An 18,798-nucleotide genomic window follows, 5' to 3' on the forward strand; every position below is an offset into this window, starting at 1 on the left:
TGATGTTTCCAGTTTCCACTGATGTTTCATAGACGAATATGCCGCGATCCGCAGTGTTGCGCAAAGTAGAAACATGTTGCTAATCGTTGATTGGCTAACGATGACTTCATTCGCGAACGCGAGTTGAACTTTGAAATGGAATGGAAACATTTAGCTGGTTTCAATTTTTTTCGTATGGTATCTCGATCAACGGAGAAGCTTTTATAACACCAGGAATATTGATCCATATGAAAAATCAACACAACAAAAATACGGAATCGCCGAAGCCAATTACTCATCACTGTGGATCCATAGCGGGTGACACCCTCAGTTATTGGCTTTTTCTGTCAATTTCTGACAACATTTTACATCGTTACTGCAGGATACATGTGGAACATAATACTTGCAATAATTGTCACCGTGGGCTGAACTAGGATATATGGCAGGACGCAAGAAATAATAACATTTTCTGAAGCACTAAAATCGGTTCCGTGCACGAGCTGTTTTTCACTTCAGCTGGCACATATAGAGTCACGCACCGTGCAAGAATATGGGGACATTCCCACGTTTAAAAGTCAGTGTATAGTGATTTCCACCAGTTGATAGCAATGGTGGTATTATTCATAATGATAGGCGCAGAACGAGAAAAACATAGGGCACTCGGCTTGTGTATAATCTAGTGCTCGATTGTGTGCATCTGATTTTGGTTTTGAATCTACACACATCTAAAAATTAAAATATCATTGCTTGGATTTGTGTTTCTTGTTTTGGGTACACAACTCTTTTTCATCCCACCATAGATTGTCAGTGTGTGACATCTTTTGTTTCCAAACATGGATGAATTCATGAACCACCCATTGGTGGTTTGGGTAAGTATTAATTAATCAGTTTATGAATTGAATAAAAAATATTGAATAAGAAAATTAATTTGTTTTGTGTCCACTCTTCACCTCCCTCCTCACTTTTTAGGATCAGTCCATTTTTTTTCCATGTTAAAGTTTTTAAAGCCAATTTGTAACATTTGCTGAGAAGGATGCCCTCAATATTTTTCAAAATTCTATTTTTACATGATTGTATTGTACTTTATTTTTAACTAGTAACATACCCTGCAAAAATCAAGACTCTAAATGTGCTGTAGTTTTGTCAAAATCCGAGATTTTGAATTAAACACAGGAACCGTCATTTAATTATACAGGATATAGTATGATCGAAATATTAGTCAAACATGTATAATGCGATTTTCATAACATAGTACACACATGTATCATTCAGAGCAAAGGATAGTGCCGTTGCAGCCTGACCAACGGAGTGACATGCATTGACGACATCATATCAACGCTGGTACTATAGAAAAATTATGTGTGGCTGTGCGTAGTAAGCAGTTGTACGCAGATAACGTCGCTAATTATGGACGCGTAGAGTAGCGTTGTACGCGCGTGTAGTTAGCATGATTAGTCGTGGAGTACCAAGCGTAGTTGAATGTTCCACGATGTCCACGAATTTAATATTTTTTCTATAGTGGTACGGTATAGACCACTTTACATCATTGTTTATCAACAAAGGCGAGGGATTAGTCTGTCGATATGCCCGAACGAACCGCTTCACTGTTCAATGGCTTTCTGATATGAAATGTGGTGGGAGATTTAAAATACACATGCCCTGAGCAGACTACGATGCGTACACACACTGCAGGGCAAAGAACAATGGAAAATACCATAATGCGTGCGCATACTGCCGGGCAATTACGTCACATGTCAAGTGGTAGTTGATTCCAATTTTCTTTGCTTAAAAACTCAGTTGTTCGGCTCAAAATTAAAAAGGGGATGAACATTTGACAGTAAAATCTACCATTTTATGCAAAAGAAATACTTGGAATATAATCTATTTGATGGAAATGTTATTTGACTTTTTAAGTTAATGAGCACTGTCTGTCAAACATGTGCCATTGTGGAACTCTAACTTAAAAGGGTCTAACTTACCGGTACTTGAGAAACACTATACATGTAGCAACAAATTTGCTCACGTTAGAGAATATTTTGAACTATAATCAAATTAAGTATTTCTTGGCCAAATTGGAACACTGTGAACGCTAAATGGCTCCGCGATAAACACACACGAATATAGCGCTGTACAGAAGAAAGTACGGTACAAATGTATGTATACACGCGCCTTATACACTGTGTACACGCTTTGGTATGTATGTTCACATGTGAAAGGCGCTGTATTTATTTAGTACACTACATGGTCGACGATGAAACAATACATGTCACAAGATGATTAGCAATTAAACATGCATTGCTAAAATCATAATTTAACCCCTGATCTAGCGAAAAACAATAGATTTGGCCTCTGCTATTGATCAATGTCTGTATTCCTTTCTAGAGTCATGCAAGTCGGTATAAATTTAGAAATTGTTTTATTTTACTGTAACCGGTAGTCTGTATCTCTATGCAATAATGAGAAGTATTTTTAAAGTACATTTTCAGAAAGGGAAAGGAATTTAAAGGGAATCCAAAAGATTCCTGCAAACAGGCCTTATATTAAATGCGATGCGCCTGGACCAGTCAAGCAAGTAAAATGAGCTCCTGGTCCCAAAGATGGCTCCTGGTCCTATAGTTTGTAGTGTCAAATATTGGATACACCAGGAGCCAAAACTGGGAAACCATGGGGTAAAAAAAGGCTGGGTGCCTGGTTAATATTAGCCTGCCCTTGCCTGCAAAATTAATTTTGTGTTCATCGTGGAATTCTCAATACAGTACGCCCAGCAATTAAGCGAATCGCATTTGTGCAATAGAGGCCGTCAGCCTTTTCTGCGAGATCAGCCATCTCTCTGGGTACTGCCGTTCTGTATGTCATGCATTGGACATTACGCCCCCGATAACGGGGAAGTCACAGCGCGTGACGCACCTCTTTAGTCAAGCGTCAATGCGTGATCTTAGCAACAAGGCACTCCATGCCCACAAGATGGCGGCGTTGACGTCACAATGACTACCTCTATAACACACGTTCGCGTCTGAGTCCTACACTGTATAGTGTATACTATATGCAGTGTTCGAATTTAGGAAAAATAAATGGTTGTCCTACGGACAACCAGATTACAATTTCTGGTTGTCCGTCTAAGTTTTTGGTTGTCCGTAGGCCTACAAATGTGACTTTTGGCTAGATTTATGGTTGTCCGGCGGACAACCGAATCAATATTTTTGGTTGTCCGGCGACTTTTTTAGTTGTCCCGGCAACCGGACAACCAAAATTTCGACGCTGACTATATGCCATGTGTAAGTTCTACGATGAACACAAATGTTTTTACATGTCATAAGTTTGGATGACAGTTATTTTGATGAGTCAATTGTACTACATTGTACATGTAGCCTTGTAGGGCAAAGGACAGGTTGCCTAGATAAATTATTAAGTTGAAAATTGAAATGCAACTTTCAACTTCAGCTACATCTTTATGCAATCATCTCAAGCCTTGAAATAAGCAGACTGGAACCAGGAGCAATTTGTTTTGAACATTGCTCCTGGTTCACTGGGATTTTACAAGAACCAGGAGCAATTTCTGAAGAAACAGGAGCAATTTTCAATATTAAATCCTTTTCTGCATATACAATACATCATACCAGCACGACTGCATCAAGTGCAAAACTGTAACCAGGAGCAATTTATTTTAAAAAATTGCTCCTGGTTCATGTGAATTTTACAAGGACCAGGAGCAATTGGTGGCTTTACGAGGGTAAATTTGCTCCCCGCGCCTGCTTATTTCAAGGCTTGAATCATCTGCACTGTGTTTACTTCCAAAATTCTACTGCTTTACACAGTGTCACCATCATGATTCATTAATTTCTAGGCCTATTGGATTGGCCAATAATGGCATTTTATATCTGGCATTGGATCAGCAAGAATCTGGACAATTAAGCATTATTTATAGTTTGATTAGCTCGTAATCGGCGGGCCTTATAACATCGCGGATTATTATCAATATTTTAATTGGAGAATTGCCTTGTGACATCTCGTGAAGCATCACAAATTATTAATTGAAGTCCTGTACTTTGTCTACTTTATTTAAAGGAGTATTTTGTGATCCTAGCACCCTCTTTTTATGACATTTTTCAGTAGATATCCACGAAAAAAGCTTATTCTCAAAATTTCAGTTAATTCCGATTTTGCGTTTGCGAGTTATGCATGATTATGTGTATTTACACTGCTCCATAGCAGAGGTAGCGTTAACTCCCGATCGGGGTGAATGACCCCTAAATTAAAAATTATTAATTTTACACCCTCTGTGCAAGCTCGGGGGTGAACTCTGACCCTCTACTTTTGGACCTTACTCAGGACTACCCCTGACTACACTGCAAAATATTTTTCACCCGAGATTTAATTTTCACCCCATGTATTTGGATTTTCTGCAAGCTCGGGAGTGAAAAACACGGGAAAACAACCCGCGACTTTCGGGCCTTAATGGTACCCCTGATACATTATATAGGCCACTGTTGTAATTTCGTTCTGGTATACCAGAACAAAATTCAAATTTGGCGATATTTTTGGTAAACAAATTAATCTGCAAGAAATATTTGGTACATAAATATTATGTAGCCAGAGGTATCCAGTGGTATAAAAAGCTCAACTTTTTTTGAGAAAAGTGGGGGGATGAGGCTGTGGATCACGAAATGCCCTTTTAACATGCACAATATAGATCAGACGGGTCAACTATACCACTCTTAAAGTGGCTATCTTTTCGGCATGGTGGTAAAAGCCTTAAAACAATTCCCGCCGATTAGGAGCTGATCCAATATAGGCCTACATGTATCCGCCTATTTTCAGTAGCCATTTTTAATTTTCAACGTATGCATATGGATTTTATATGTACTGGTATTTTCCTAAAAGCAAAAAAAAGTAATCAAATCACTGTTGCTCAGATATTTTGAAAACAGATAGGAAGCACAAGTTTACTGACTGATCATGACTTGAAAACTATTGTTGCTTTGTATTCTTTTACAGGTGAAAACATTTAAAGATGGAAGTGCTTTGGATTATATGGATTTAGTTGATGGCGTCTTCCTCAATGATGTCATGGGCCAGATGTAAGTATGATACATGCCTGGGATACATGGCATGTTTAACGCGGCTGTGTACTCTAGCCATTGTTTCTTTCTCAAAATTGAGTTTTTATGATATGTTTGTACCTTGTTATGTTTTTTATAAATACAAGGAATGAAAATCTAGATTTGTAAACTCCAACTGCAATATTTTAAGGATTTTATTTCACTATTCCACTCGTGTTTGAAATTGAAAAGGAAAGAAAATCTTTGTTGTACCAGCAAGGTACACGCAGCGTTAACAACTCATCGCGTTGCGTATCGCGCAATTTGTTAACGCACAAATCGCTGACGATTGCTGACGCTTATCTGCATGCGTGGCGCATCTTATGGAAACACCACGGAAGCACTGATTTCACAAAAACCTAGTGGTCAAATGGCTCCGTTTTAGCTGATAAAATGTGGGTTTTTCAAGTTCTTTCCCCGATTTAAATATCAAGTTATGAATGGATTTCGCTCAAACTTCTCAAGGGGCTGTGGATTTACCCGATGTTCACGTAATATAAGTTTCAAAAAGCGAAAACTGTCGCATTCTCCTGTGAGATTCGATGAAAGTGCAAATGTGACCACTTTAAACTTCAACGGCCATTATTTCAATGTTCATTTTCTCGGTAAAATGACGATTTAGGTACACGATAACTCAATAAATACAGCATCTATAGGTAAGCAAATATGATCATCGTAAAAGCATGATCGACTCAAGAAACGGTTTTCTCATTTTTTATATTTTGGTCTATTTCCGATTTTGGACATCATTTTGTGCAAATAGGTGTTTTTGAATTTTAAAAAGTTCATTTTGATGCCTTATATGGTCAATATCTCAAAAGATAAGGCCAATATCAAAAAAAAAAAAAAAAACGTTTTTGGAATGGAGCCTCAAGACTAAAAAAATAACAAAATAAAATATTTTGGAAAGAGTGTTTTTTTTGTTATGATGTACCTAACAAATATTGCCAAAAACTCACTTTTTGTGATTTTCTTCAAAATTGTTGTTTTTACCCCAAATCTGTATTTATATTAAGATTTATTGATGTCTTGCCTTCATAAAAATGTATACTTTATATGTTTTGCGCGAATAATTACAAAGTTATTGCACTTTTACTACATGCATGTCTGAGAGTACACAGCCACCTTAATTTGAGAGACTCAATATATTTTTCTTTTCAATACATTTTTTACAGTAATATGACAGGTAATTTGTACAATACATTATGTAAAAATGCACTGGGAGAGGGGGGTGTTGCTACATGCATGAAGTTGCTGTTAAAGTGACAAGTCAACGACAAAAGAAAATCCCTTTTTTTTACTAAATGTATACATCTAGGCCTCATACAAGACCACTTAGGACAAGTTTACACTTAGAAACATACAATGTAGTGTGAGAAGAGTACCCGTTTATGGTTGCCTGCAAAACAGCGCAATCAGTTTTTTAACTTAACTAGAGGTATACCCGTATGGCCGTATGCTACGGAGCCTTTTACCCTTCAAAACCCACAGTGGAAGACATTGGCTTAATATAGATTTTACCAAGTTCAAGTACATGAATCAGAATGCATCAGAGCTATTTATAGAACACAGGCAGCAAGTGCAATTGTTTATACCATGGTCACTGGCTTTTGAAAATGCACATTTTCGCGGATTTTGAGCCCAATCCTTTACCGATCGCAACCAAATGTGATCCCGCGATTCGACCGAAAGTAGCTTAGGACACTCCCCATATTTTCCTTGATCTCTCGTATAAATTACAGCCCAATCGGACCAAGTTTAAAAAATGACCTTTGACCTTCGACCTCCGATTTCGACCGAAGGTAGTGTAGGACACTCCCCATATTTTCCTTGATCTCCCATATGAATTACAGCCCAATCGGACCAAGTTTAAAATTTGATCTTTGACCTTCGACCCGAAGGTAGGTAGGACACTCCCATATTTTCCTTGATCTCCCGTATGAATTACAGCCCAATCGGACCAAGTTTAAAATTTGACCTTTGACCTTCGACCTCCGATTTCGACCGAAGGTAGCTTAGGTCACTCCCGTATTTTCCTTGATCTCCGTATGAATTACAGCCCAATCGGACCAAGTTTAAAATTTGACCTTTGACCTTCGACCTCCGATTTCGACCGAAGGTAGCTTAGGACACTCCCCATATTTTCCTTGATCTCCTGTATGAATTACAGCCCAATCGGACCAAGTTTAAAATTTGACCTTTGACCTTCGAGCTCCGATTTTGACCGAAGGTAATACCCGTATGCGTAAATGATTATTAAGCTCAATATATATGCATAACAGCAACATAGCCGGACCCACATGACCTTTGACCTGTTTGATGCCCTTTGACCTCGGATGACAATTAATTAATTAATTCATTTATTTATGTATTTATTTAACTGACCATTTCTTTCTTCAGTTAAAGGGTTTTATAATACAATCACCAGCATAAAGTGGTATAGGTCTAATCCTAGGGACTTTTATTTAATACCATAGCCTGATTCCTCAGATTTATTTTACCAAGTTTAAGCCCAATCCAGCTGATAGGGTACTGTTTCACCCCGTTGACCCCTTTTGACATTTGACCCTGGATGACCTGTTGGATGACCTTTGACCTCAGATGACATCACTTATTTACCGTAATTAATTAAATCAATTAATTTATATATTTTTATTGTGTTACTGACTACACTTTCTTTCTTCCTTCATTTAATGGGTTAATATAAAACCCACAGTGGCTTTGTACTTTTATAGCAAGAGTTGGTATATTGTGCAAGGCGTATACATGTATCAGCTTGATCATAGCATATCATCAGAGCTATTTATAGATTAACCGAGAGGGCATTCAGGGTGCAATACCATACTGTAGATTTTGGATAAAACAAACAAAAACTCACATTTTCGCCGATTTTGAGCCCAACTCTTTACCGATCTCAACCGAATGTGACCTCCGCATTCCCTCACATCAAGGATTCCACCCACCGAGTTACAGCCCAATCGGACCAAGTTTAAAATTTGACCTTTGACCTTCGACCTCCGATTTCGACCGGAGGTAGCTTACGACACTCCCCGTATTTTTCTGCATCCCCTGTGCGAATTTGGCGAGGCTCGGATCAAAACTGACGGAGCCTTTTACACACATACATACATACATACAACATTAGGCAAATTACTATAACTAGAGGTATACCCGTATGGCCGTATGCATAACAGCACACATATAATTATAGAGTGTTATAACTTTGTTGGAAAAATAGTTTTGTAACACTCCCCATATTTTCCTTGATCTCCCATATGAATTACAGCCCAATCGGACCAAGTTTAAACTTTGACCTTGACCTCCGATTTCGACCGAAGGTAGGGTAGGACACTCCCCATATTTTCCTTGATCTCCGTATGAATTACAGCCCAATCGGACCAAGTTTAAAATTTGACCTTCGACCTCCGATTTCGACCGAAGGTAGCTTAGGTCACTCCCGTATTTTCCTTGATCTCCCGTATGAATTACAGCCCAATCGGACCAAGTTTAAAATTTGACCTTTGACCTTCGACCTCCGATTTCGACCGAAGGTAGCTTAGACACTCCCGTATTTTCCTTGATCTCCGTATGAATTACAGCCCAATCGGACCAAGTTTAAATTTGACCTTCGACCTCGATTTCGACCGAAGGTAACTTACGACACTCCCGTATTTTTCTGCATCCCCGTGCGAATTACAGCCCAATCGGACCAAGTTTAAAATTGACCTTTGACCTTCGACCTCCGATTTGGCCGAAGGTAGCGTGAGGACACTCCCCATATTTTCCTTGATCTCCCATATGAATTACAGCCCAATCGGACCAAGTTTAAAATTTGACCTTTGACCTTCGACCTCCGATTTCGACCGAAGGTAGCGTGAGGACACTCCCGTATTTTCCTTGATCTCATGTATGAATTACAGCCCAATCGGACCAAGTTTAAAATTTGACCTTTGACCTTCGACCTCGATTTCGACCGAAGGTAGCTTAGGACACTCCCGTATTTTCCTTTATCTCCTGTATGAATTACAGCCCAATCGGACCAAGTTTAAAATTTGACCTTTGACCTTCGACCTCCGATTTCGACCGAAGGTAGCTTACGACACTCCCGTATTTTTCTGTATCCCCGTGCGAATTTGGCGAGGCTGGGATCAAAACTGACGGAGCCTTTTACACACATACATACATACATACAACATTAGGCAAATTATAGTAAGATTGTATGGAAAATCACTCTGTGGAAGTTAACTTGCACATGTATGATTTATAGAACACTCTTTCCTCTTCTACACCTTTTGACCTTTTGGTGGCATTGTAGACTGCCCCCATTGCTGTGTACACTATTTTTTTTTGGCAGGTGGGCAATTTCCCCCTTGTGGGTTGAGTCATAGCTCAAAGTTGTACACACAGAGTTTAATCGGTCTACCATTCCCATGTCTGTTATTGTACACCCTTGCATTGGTTTGGGGGGGGGGGGGAAGATTTTTTCCTGGCACATGAACTTAAAAGAAAACAAAGAAATTGTTCAGTATTGTGGTCTTTACAGTACAATGAACTTGAGGGACTGTTTTTTTTAATCATAATTATTGTTTTGTTACTTTTAAGGCAATGGAAAAAAACCCTGTTCTACTATAGCACTTGTTCAGTGCCTGTATGGGACCATGAAAACCCTCTCTCCGGCGCTATGCGCCTCGCTGCTCGGCGCTAACGCCCTCGATCCCAGCCGAGGAACTAGGGCTAGTTCTATTCTACTACTGTACTAGTTCTATTCTACTACTGTACTACATTTTTTTAAATAAAATGCTATAGAGTGAACAATAGCCCATGAGGAATCAGTGATGTACCACTTTTTGGCTTCTACCTTTACATGTAAAAGCATGTAAGCTACATTGATACCGATGCCACCAACACAGTTGTACGTGTAGAATAAGAAGATTTGCCTCTTCATTTTGCATACCACTTTGTCCAATTTTTTTTCTCATTTCTTCACAAAATGCAAAAAAAAAATGCAATGGGTGTAGTACCCCCTTAGGAACCAAAATTACTACTGGGCTTATACCCGAGTGCATCCTTGTTCCCAGAATGGTTTGAAAAATAGGAGGTGAGTTTACAGCCGATGGTAGGCTTATACCCGAGTGGTTACGGTATAATGTGTGCAAAATAAATTTACCTTCATAAAAATTATACGTACACAAACTGGTAGTTTACATACGTCTCTGTCTCAAATACAGTAAAATTGAGTGTTCTTTCAAGGTTGTAGGATTGAATGTTTGAGATGGCTAACTAACTAGGGAAGTATATCAGCAGAAATCAGGTGCTCGGGTTTTGCCTGAGTGCATTCTCTTTGCTGTTTCATATACCTAATTTAAAAGCCAGTAAAATACAAACAAATTTGTCTAATTTTGAACCAGCTGTCATTATATAATTTCCCACAAGTTTATGATGAGATCTAAATGGTAATTATTATAGAATCTGACACTTCATGACAAAGGAAGACAAATTGGTTTAAATTTAACTGCTGGTAGGCCTATCTAAAAAAGACAAATATGTGTGCAGACCTCGAATCGCATAAAGTTTCTATACATGTACATGTACAAGGTGTGCATGTTAGTAAATTTCAATATCAGTATGCATCTATGCATTTCAACTTTTATTACATGTATAACTATAGAAATCGCTTACATGTGCATGACTTAAATTGCATTGTACTATTATTTTCCACAATCAACCTGGAAATATAAGTTTTAATAATTAACCTCTAACCTTTGTAATTTGCAAGCTTCTGTATTACATTGTATACTGCGGGGAATTCCCATCCGTTAAAACTCAAACGTAAACAAAACAGCAAAAAATCCCCCTGTGATATGTGAATACACCACTTTGCCTGTTTTTCCCTAAAAGTTGTTGCAGTATGTCGATGGAGTAAGGCATGAATGGTTGAAAGTTTACATTACATTCACAAAGTGCATACTTTTTTTTTTTCTTTAGCCCACGTTTATAAACTTATTTACTACATATCACTACATGTAGGCTATCAGCTTTAAATTTCAGTTTCATTAATAAATGCAGCTCACCTCACCTCACATCCTTAAACTTGGTCACTAACCGCTGTAACCGGTAGTGGGGAACCTGGTGCCTTCCGATTTAATGGAAATTGCAATGGTTAATGTCCTACAAAGTTGAACTTCCCCTCTGTTCAACTTCTACATGTATGCATCATTCATGCATGTATAAAAAGAAATGTCCACTTATGTTTCTCAAGTTGGAAGCTTTCAAAATACTTGGGGAAATTGGGTGTGATTTTGTTTGCCAAGCTGCATGTAATGAATTTGTTGTCACTGCGTTCTAATACCTATGGTTCCATTATGGATCAGCAGGGATCCATGGCTCCCTAGGTTTCACTGCCAGGTTTGTCTCATTAGGAGAGGGCTGGTGGTTGTGTATAGGCCTACATTTCTCACACTTCACAGTTCCATCCTAGTTTATATTTTACATACAGCACAGATGTAATAGCCAAATACATAAAGACATGGGGTATGAGGACATTGACCTCTATGTAGCTAGTGTACCAGTGTCCAAATTTTGTGTTAGCTCAGCTGCAATTATGTGCATTGAATTGAGCAGAGCTATATCAAAGCAGAACTAAAAGACCATTGCAAGAATGATGTGATGTATCAGTTTTCTTTTAAAGTGATGTCTCCAGGGAATATGTCCCCTGTTCTCAATGCACTTAGTTTCTATCATCATATTTATACCATTTGTTATGTGGTTGCAACAATTGTGCATTGTCCAGATGTACTCTGCCCATGATGTTCTCTCCACTACCAGGCAGGAAATAGAGCTAGTAGGATTCAATCCAGACCACTTCCCTACAGGTGTAGACATTACAGACCAGCTACCAGCCTACAGGGATGTGACCTCAGCGCAGAGGTCAACCACAGTGTGTGCGAAACACTGGAATTGCCCAATCTGTAATTGGTCCTATTTACATACATTTTGGATAAGCTCTGCTCTGTTTCAAGTTGTCACCACCTTCTGATGTGAATTCATGAGCAATGTTGCTATGGAGGTGTTGACAACATCTGGTCCTAGAAGATCAAGTTCAAGAGTTTGTCCTTGGTCAATATGATTAACTTGAATGGTTTTAAAACATTTAAAGCCAAACAATGTTCAAGCAAATAAATTATTGTTGGTTTTGGGTGTATTAAAATGATAATGACTAGTGAATAAAATGATTCTAAGGCCATAAACTATAATTTACACCCATAAATTCCTTCCTTAGATTAGAAAAGATTACATTTTCTGCATTTGCTGCCATTTTTGAAGAATGTATTAAAAATGTGAACAAGTTCATAATGATGAACATGACTAATTTAACATGTACCGTACTTGCAAGCCACACATGTATGGGTTATGATATGGATAGATCCTATCTTCACATGTTTACGTACTTACAATGTAATACATTTGCTGGTGTGACATACTGCATGAACCAAGATACTTATCATTAAAAGTGTGGTTTGTTTAAATACGGTCATTGAACCAGCATTAAAAGTGTATTATGAGTTACTTAGCAATAATCATCAAGTAACTACAGGTCAAAGGTTGCCAACATTTAATATGGTACATGTACAGTGATAAATTGTGTGCATCTGTAGTAACTTATTCGTAGAACTTATTCACAGCACTAAATTGAGTACATGTACAAGGGTCATTCAAAAAGTTCTACCTCCATCTTCATATCTCTTATCTTACAAACGTGTCAGGACTCTGGAAATTGCCCATGACAACAGGACAGGAATTAACAGGACAAACATGGAAGCAATTGAATACCTGAGTGGAAGAAAGGCCCAACTCCATCAAAACTGTTTTTGAGATATTAAGAAAAAACTGAATATTTGGAAAAGTTTTATAGACAGAATATTTTCATATTCAGGGGACCTTTAATACATGAACATACAGTATTACATACATTCGAAATCATATATGATGTTTCCATGGCAACGGTACAAGTCTTAATACGAGCTGGAGTTGGGCCCTTCTTCCACTAATATACTGCAAGTGCCAGTTCCGTGTTATAAAAAGCTACAGAAATTTGGAAATTATCCATAAATTTCACAAGTAGAAGCATATAATATGTTAGCAAGAAAGTTTTTTGTAGTGAAAAGCAAATTTCATGGATGAACAAAATTCCTCTTTAACCCAATATTTGTGGAAGAAGGTCCCAACTCCATGGAGTTGGGCCTTTCTTCCATGAAAACCAGGATTAAGTGTCCGTGGAAGACTATTTGGAAAGTGGATTTTCGCTCATCTTTCACACACAAGGAAGAACAGTCTGCTGGCAATAAAATGCTGGGTCAAACTCATTTTTGTAAAAAATTGGAGTTGGGCCCTTCTTCCACTCAGGTATTCAATTGAACAATTTGTACTACTCAGTGCCATCAAACTGTATACGAAGAATGACCACTAAATCAATCTTTACATGTCTGTATTAAAATTATAATGAACTTCAATTGAAAAAGGGAAGTTATGGCTCATCAAATGAGTACCATATAGGCATATCCTGTAGCCTATAGTAATAATGCAAAACTGAGAAAGCACTGGTACAGTGTACAGTTGTACAGGGTTCCCGTTAAGGTTTTAAAAATGTGCGTCCGTAATGACGCAAGTTTGCTGACGAGGTTGCAAAAACTTGCGTCCAGACAGATTTTTGTGCGTCCATCTGAAATTCACAATTATGACGATACACACGTACCCCGGGTCTACACCTCATCAAATGCTGATTGTTAAAAAAAAAATAAAAGTGCATTTTCGCCGTGATATTCCATCTCCATGATAATTTTTCTCATTTCTGTGTCAGTTTGGTCCGAAACGTGGTCAAAAACAGGTGCAAAAACATGAGCAAAGTCTGTCAATCTTGAGCAATTTTCGTTCGTACTTTCACTTCCGCATTTCTGTTTTTAAATTAACGTGCTGTTGATGCTACAAAAACTAAAACATGCGCTGCCACAAATAATACTGAAAAAGGGTTATTATTTGAATTTTGTTTTTTAAAATTGCTTTTATTCATCGTAACAATAATACTAATAAAGGAAACCTAGATTATTTATGAGAAAATAAATTTAAAATATTAAAAATTGAATATTGTCAGGTTGTGATAAATAAATAAATAAACATTAACTGTACGTGCTCGCATGTAAACAAATCAATCGGGACTTCCCCAGGCCATAGCGATCGTTCGGAAAGCATGTAAAAAGTGCACGATTTCCTGACGTTGCATTTACAAATATTGCAGAATTTACTTCAATTCTCAGCAGGTGGGTCAAAATTTTGGGGCTTTTATTATCTTAAAAATATAAAAGAATAAAATTTCTTATCTTTATCATCAATTAATGATAAAATTTGAAGTTTTGTCTCGTCCACATGTATGTTACATGGACGCTTAAAATACTTGATTAGCCATGTGAACTTGCGTCCAAATTTGTAAAATACGCGTCTGGACGCAATGACGCACACTAACAGGAAGCCTGCAGTTGTACAACATTTAAAATTATCCATTAATTACTTGTTTATGTGATCATCATTTTTTCGGCTGGAATTGTTTTAAAACTTCAATCAAATGTACATTGCATAATACAGCATTGCAATTTTGTTTTCAGCAATATCAAATTATCATTGTCACAAATATGGGTCCAGTTTTGAATATAAAATGGGCATCAATGATGTATTATAGCCATTTTGTGTTTTTGACTTGCATTTTTATGATGCAAATCCTTTTGGTAAATGTAGTAAATATGCTAGTAACAGTCTTACAATTACATTTGCCAGTTTCATTTGCCAGTTTCTTTTTGATCATATCTTTTTTTCTTCTTCTTTGTTCGTGCAGTGATTCCCGGCCATCTAACCTGAAGGTCAACACCAATGTGGATGGTGAAATTAATCTGCGCATCCAGAACTTGGACACGCTGTTGAAAAACATCAAATCATTTTATCAGGTAAGAAATGATGTCCTCCCTTTATCTAACATGTTGACAATATAAGCAATGTATTCGATCAGTGAAGGCAAACACCGAGATGGAGACAGGCAGTCTGTGATGGAGGAAGGAAGATGCGTCTTGCTCAACGACCAACATCAATTTATTCTCCACCAAAATTAACAAAGACACAGCTCTAGAGAACATCTGAATAATTGGTCAAGTACAGACACCGGATATTAATTATTCGCATTGGAAATCATAAGATGTCTGGAAAAATGATTTATGCCCCTTAGTTGTCAATTGAATTAGAGAGCAGTTACAATGTATATAAAAAATGGTTGGTCAAATTTTGGACATGATGATTTTTGTATCGAAATCATTTGCACCGATCAGTTGCCAGTATTGATGAACAAGATGTGCATTTAAATGCAACATTTAAGGTTGATATTAGTTTCAATAAATCCTGTTGGTTTAAGTGAATTCAGTTTTGTAGCTCTAGGCTGACATAGAATAAATTAACAATTTGATTCAATATTATTATTTATTTCTTGGCAATATGACTGTTGCATCTTGCTAAATCTTGAGAATTTTTCTGAATATTCTGATTTTGCTTGATCGCATCACATAATGACATGATCAAGGGGAATGAGTCGCATGTCGACCCTGGTCGAAAATGAGGATTACATATATGTTTCTAAAGAACACAATTAGTGCTTTCAGAAACTGAAAACCCCATGTTGATTGTTGATATGACTTTTCTTTGCAAAGTTATGTCAATTTATCAATCGCTGAAAACAATATAAAACAAAAGAATTTTAACACTTTCTTTGCCAATATCTCAAAATCAATATTAGCGACATCCGACTCATTTTCCTTGATCGTGTCACATATTATCATATGGGTCATTATATGATGGACAGGAAGTGTTATCTTTGGTTTCTTTAGCTTCTTTGAAACACATACATGTATCCACTCATATCCGTTAGCACGACTTAATTTGGTATGATACCAATTTTGTTCTGACAGATAAACACTATGTATTTGAATTTGTGATCTGATACTTTCACCGGTTGAACAGATTGCTCATAGATCTTTTCATTGGGACATGTTTTTGAAATAAATATTATTACACCTTTATTAGTAGCCGGCTAATAGATAGCATCATATGCTTAACTTTTGTGAGCTGAAACTGTTCAGGAATCACAATAATATACTATCCCTCACCAAATTTTGCACACACATACTTAATAAAACATGGTAATAAACACATGGTACAAATGTAAGTGTTTGACAGTAACATACTTCATAAATGGCAATTATTTCAGAAATTTTGGAAACATAAATCAGCTAGTAAGAAACATGGTGAGGGACTGCCCTGTGTTGTGCCCCACTGATATGAAACTCTGTTAATAAAAAATCCCTTAAAAAGGGATGAGCAGCGACAAAGTTCATCATTTGGCTATATGTAGAACAAATTTAGAGTAATCTTTGTTGCACGAAACCACTGAATTGTGAAGTTTTATGTGATATCATCATTCATCATTGTATAGTAATACCCTCAGCTCGCACCAAACACGCACCCCACACCCCACTCCGCATCCACACACACCCCATTAACAAAGGCGTGGACCGTTGACACATCCCGACAAACATTGACTTACACGTACTAATACAGTAATAGGCCTATTCTTTTCACAACAGTAAGAAAAATAAGGGTTTATAGGTTAACATAATTATTTAGAATTCTGTTCAGATGAAAAATGTATTTATATGTGATTATGTTGTAGAAAAATTCCAACTTGAAGTATATTCATGAAGAGTAAATGTCCAATCCAATTTTATTGGGCCCCATGAGCCAAGGTTGCCTATGTTTTATTCGTCTTGAAAATGACTATGTTTGTGCTACACTAAGTTTATCACGGCAAATGTCATGTTTAAATGACCAGTACAAGGACGAGAATTGTTCATTAACAAGTAGGATACATTTTCCTTATCAGTAATATTAATGAAACCATGCTAAAATGAAAGATACATGTATGAGCAGGCAGGAAATTGGAACCAATGAATCTATTTTCATTAGCCTGATGATTCTTTCCATTCTTTTTTCAGTTCATATTTATAGGAGGAGAAAATATCTACCAGTTGTAAATTTTGATCCTGCAAATATTTTGGTGAAGAAAACGTTTGTCCTTATTCTCCAATGAAATTAAATCCACAGACCAATGAGACTGGGCCTTTTGTTATGTTTTCTCTCCTTGTGGCATTCCAACTTTTGTCCTCCACATATTGTCCTGCTATAGTTTTGGCACCATGGGGGACTGTTATGATTCCGATGAACCACAAAAGCACCTCAGTCTTACCTGTAGTCAGTCTGTGCTTACTAGAACAACCAATTCAGATTCAGAATTGTATGAAATTGTTTTGATATTTTACACAGTATCGGAGCAATAATATTTCATGACTATTTACCGAACGTGTCTATAGTCTATAGATCTCGTATACTGTTCAGTGGTTGTTGAGGACAGGTAGTGAAGCATGTATACACATTCTATACTGTGTCTCAAGTTGAGAGTAACGCCATGTGTGTATTTCGCAGCACTTGGTAGTATTATGCTAATATAATTTCGCTGGCGTATACACATGTGTTGAAGGACGGCTTGTCCGCACGTTGGCGACGCAACTGTACACGTACTGACAACACTCTCAACTTGAGTTGAGATGAGACACTTAAACATGTGCATGTAGGAATGAACCTAAGTAACTTGAGAAATGTGGATGGAATATTCTGATCTAGCAAAAATTGCAAGTTGGATTTTGTTGAATGCAAAACTTGTAATATGGTGGAGTTTACACAGCAACTCCCCTCACCTTGTTGTAGACTTTACTCAAATACAGGCCCAAGGCAAAGATTAGGATCTTTTCACTAAAAGAAAAAGTGGAAAGCTTTTAGGGTCACCAGCAGAGTACATTATGTGCTTCATGAAGGTATGCAAAGAACAATTAGAAAATTTGCTCAGGTACATTGTACAGGTTTGAAAGTAAACCTGTGATAATGGACACTCTACATCCATTCATTGAAATCAACCCCATAATCCATGTGCAATATTGTTTGGAGTTGTATTGTCAACTGAGGTCCCCTCAATATTGACTGGTGGGAGATGGGGAGGGATATGGCAAGCATGGTTTATGCTACACTTGCACGGAAGGTATATGAATGGTGGAAAATGTATTCATGAGCAAAATATCTCTCTTGGTAGTGCATTTAAATCTTGCTCCAGTTTCATTTTGTCAAGATTATCACAAACAATAATTGTGCAGATAAAACCGTTGATTACATCTACTTCAGTACCTCCCTGTCACTACCATAATTACTTCATTTGTCACACTCTTCTTCAATCTTCATCTGTCTCAAGTGGATGTTGGCCTCTTTGCCTGAATTCCTTTAAATCTCTGGAGCTGCTGATGCACATCTCCTTTATGTTTTGCAACCTGTGACAAGATGATAAAATGGCTTGAATTTTATCTCCTAGTTGCATCTTTCATCGTAAACATGTCACTTGAACTTCAAAATGACCCTTTTGAAATTAATTAACCTAAATTTTGTACAGATGATGTCTAAATGTGAAATATCTTAGTGCAGCATTTGGAAAATATCAATGAGATAAAGGAGCAAGCTACAATGTGCGACTAGCATGATGTGGTGATTACACATGTAGAAACGTGCCTTACGTTGAAATAATGCGATG

At 37.4% G+C, this 18,798-nt stretch overlaps 1 protein-coding gene across 9 annotated transcripts in view; it reads left to right on the top strand.

The window, feature by feature from the left end:
- LOC140152983 (girdin-like) overlaps positions 1–18,798 on the top strand; it is a 94,026-nt gene continuing 75,228 nt past the window's right edge. For 2 of the 9 annotated variants that reach the window (XM_072175546.1, XM_072175550.1), the window contains exons 1-3: positions 3–848; positions 4,975–5,057; positions 14,962–15,070. In XM_072175546.1, coding sequence (XP_072031647.1) covers positions 813–848; positions 4,975–5,057; positions 14,962–15,070 — 228 coding nt within the window. In that variant the 5' untranslated portion in view covers positions 3–812. Of the gene's footprint in view, positions 849–4,974; positions 5,058–14,961; positions 15,071–18,798 lie in introns of all 9 variants that reach the window. The other 7 variants (XM_072175549.1, XM_072175551.1, XM_072175547.1 and 4 more) reach the window with 6 other exon arrangements.

This window comes from Amphiura filiformis, chromosome 5 (assembly GCF_039555335.1).
Source record: "Amphiura filiformis chromosome 5, Afil_fr2py, whole genome shotgun sequence".
Taxonomy (NCBI): Eukaryota; Metazoa; Echinodermata; class Ophiuroidea; order Amphilepidida; family Amphiuridae; genus Amphiura; species Amphiura filiformis.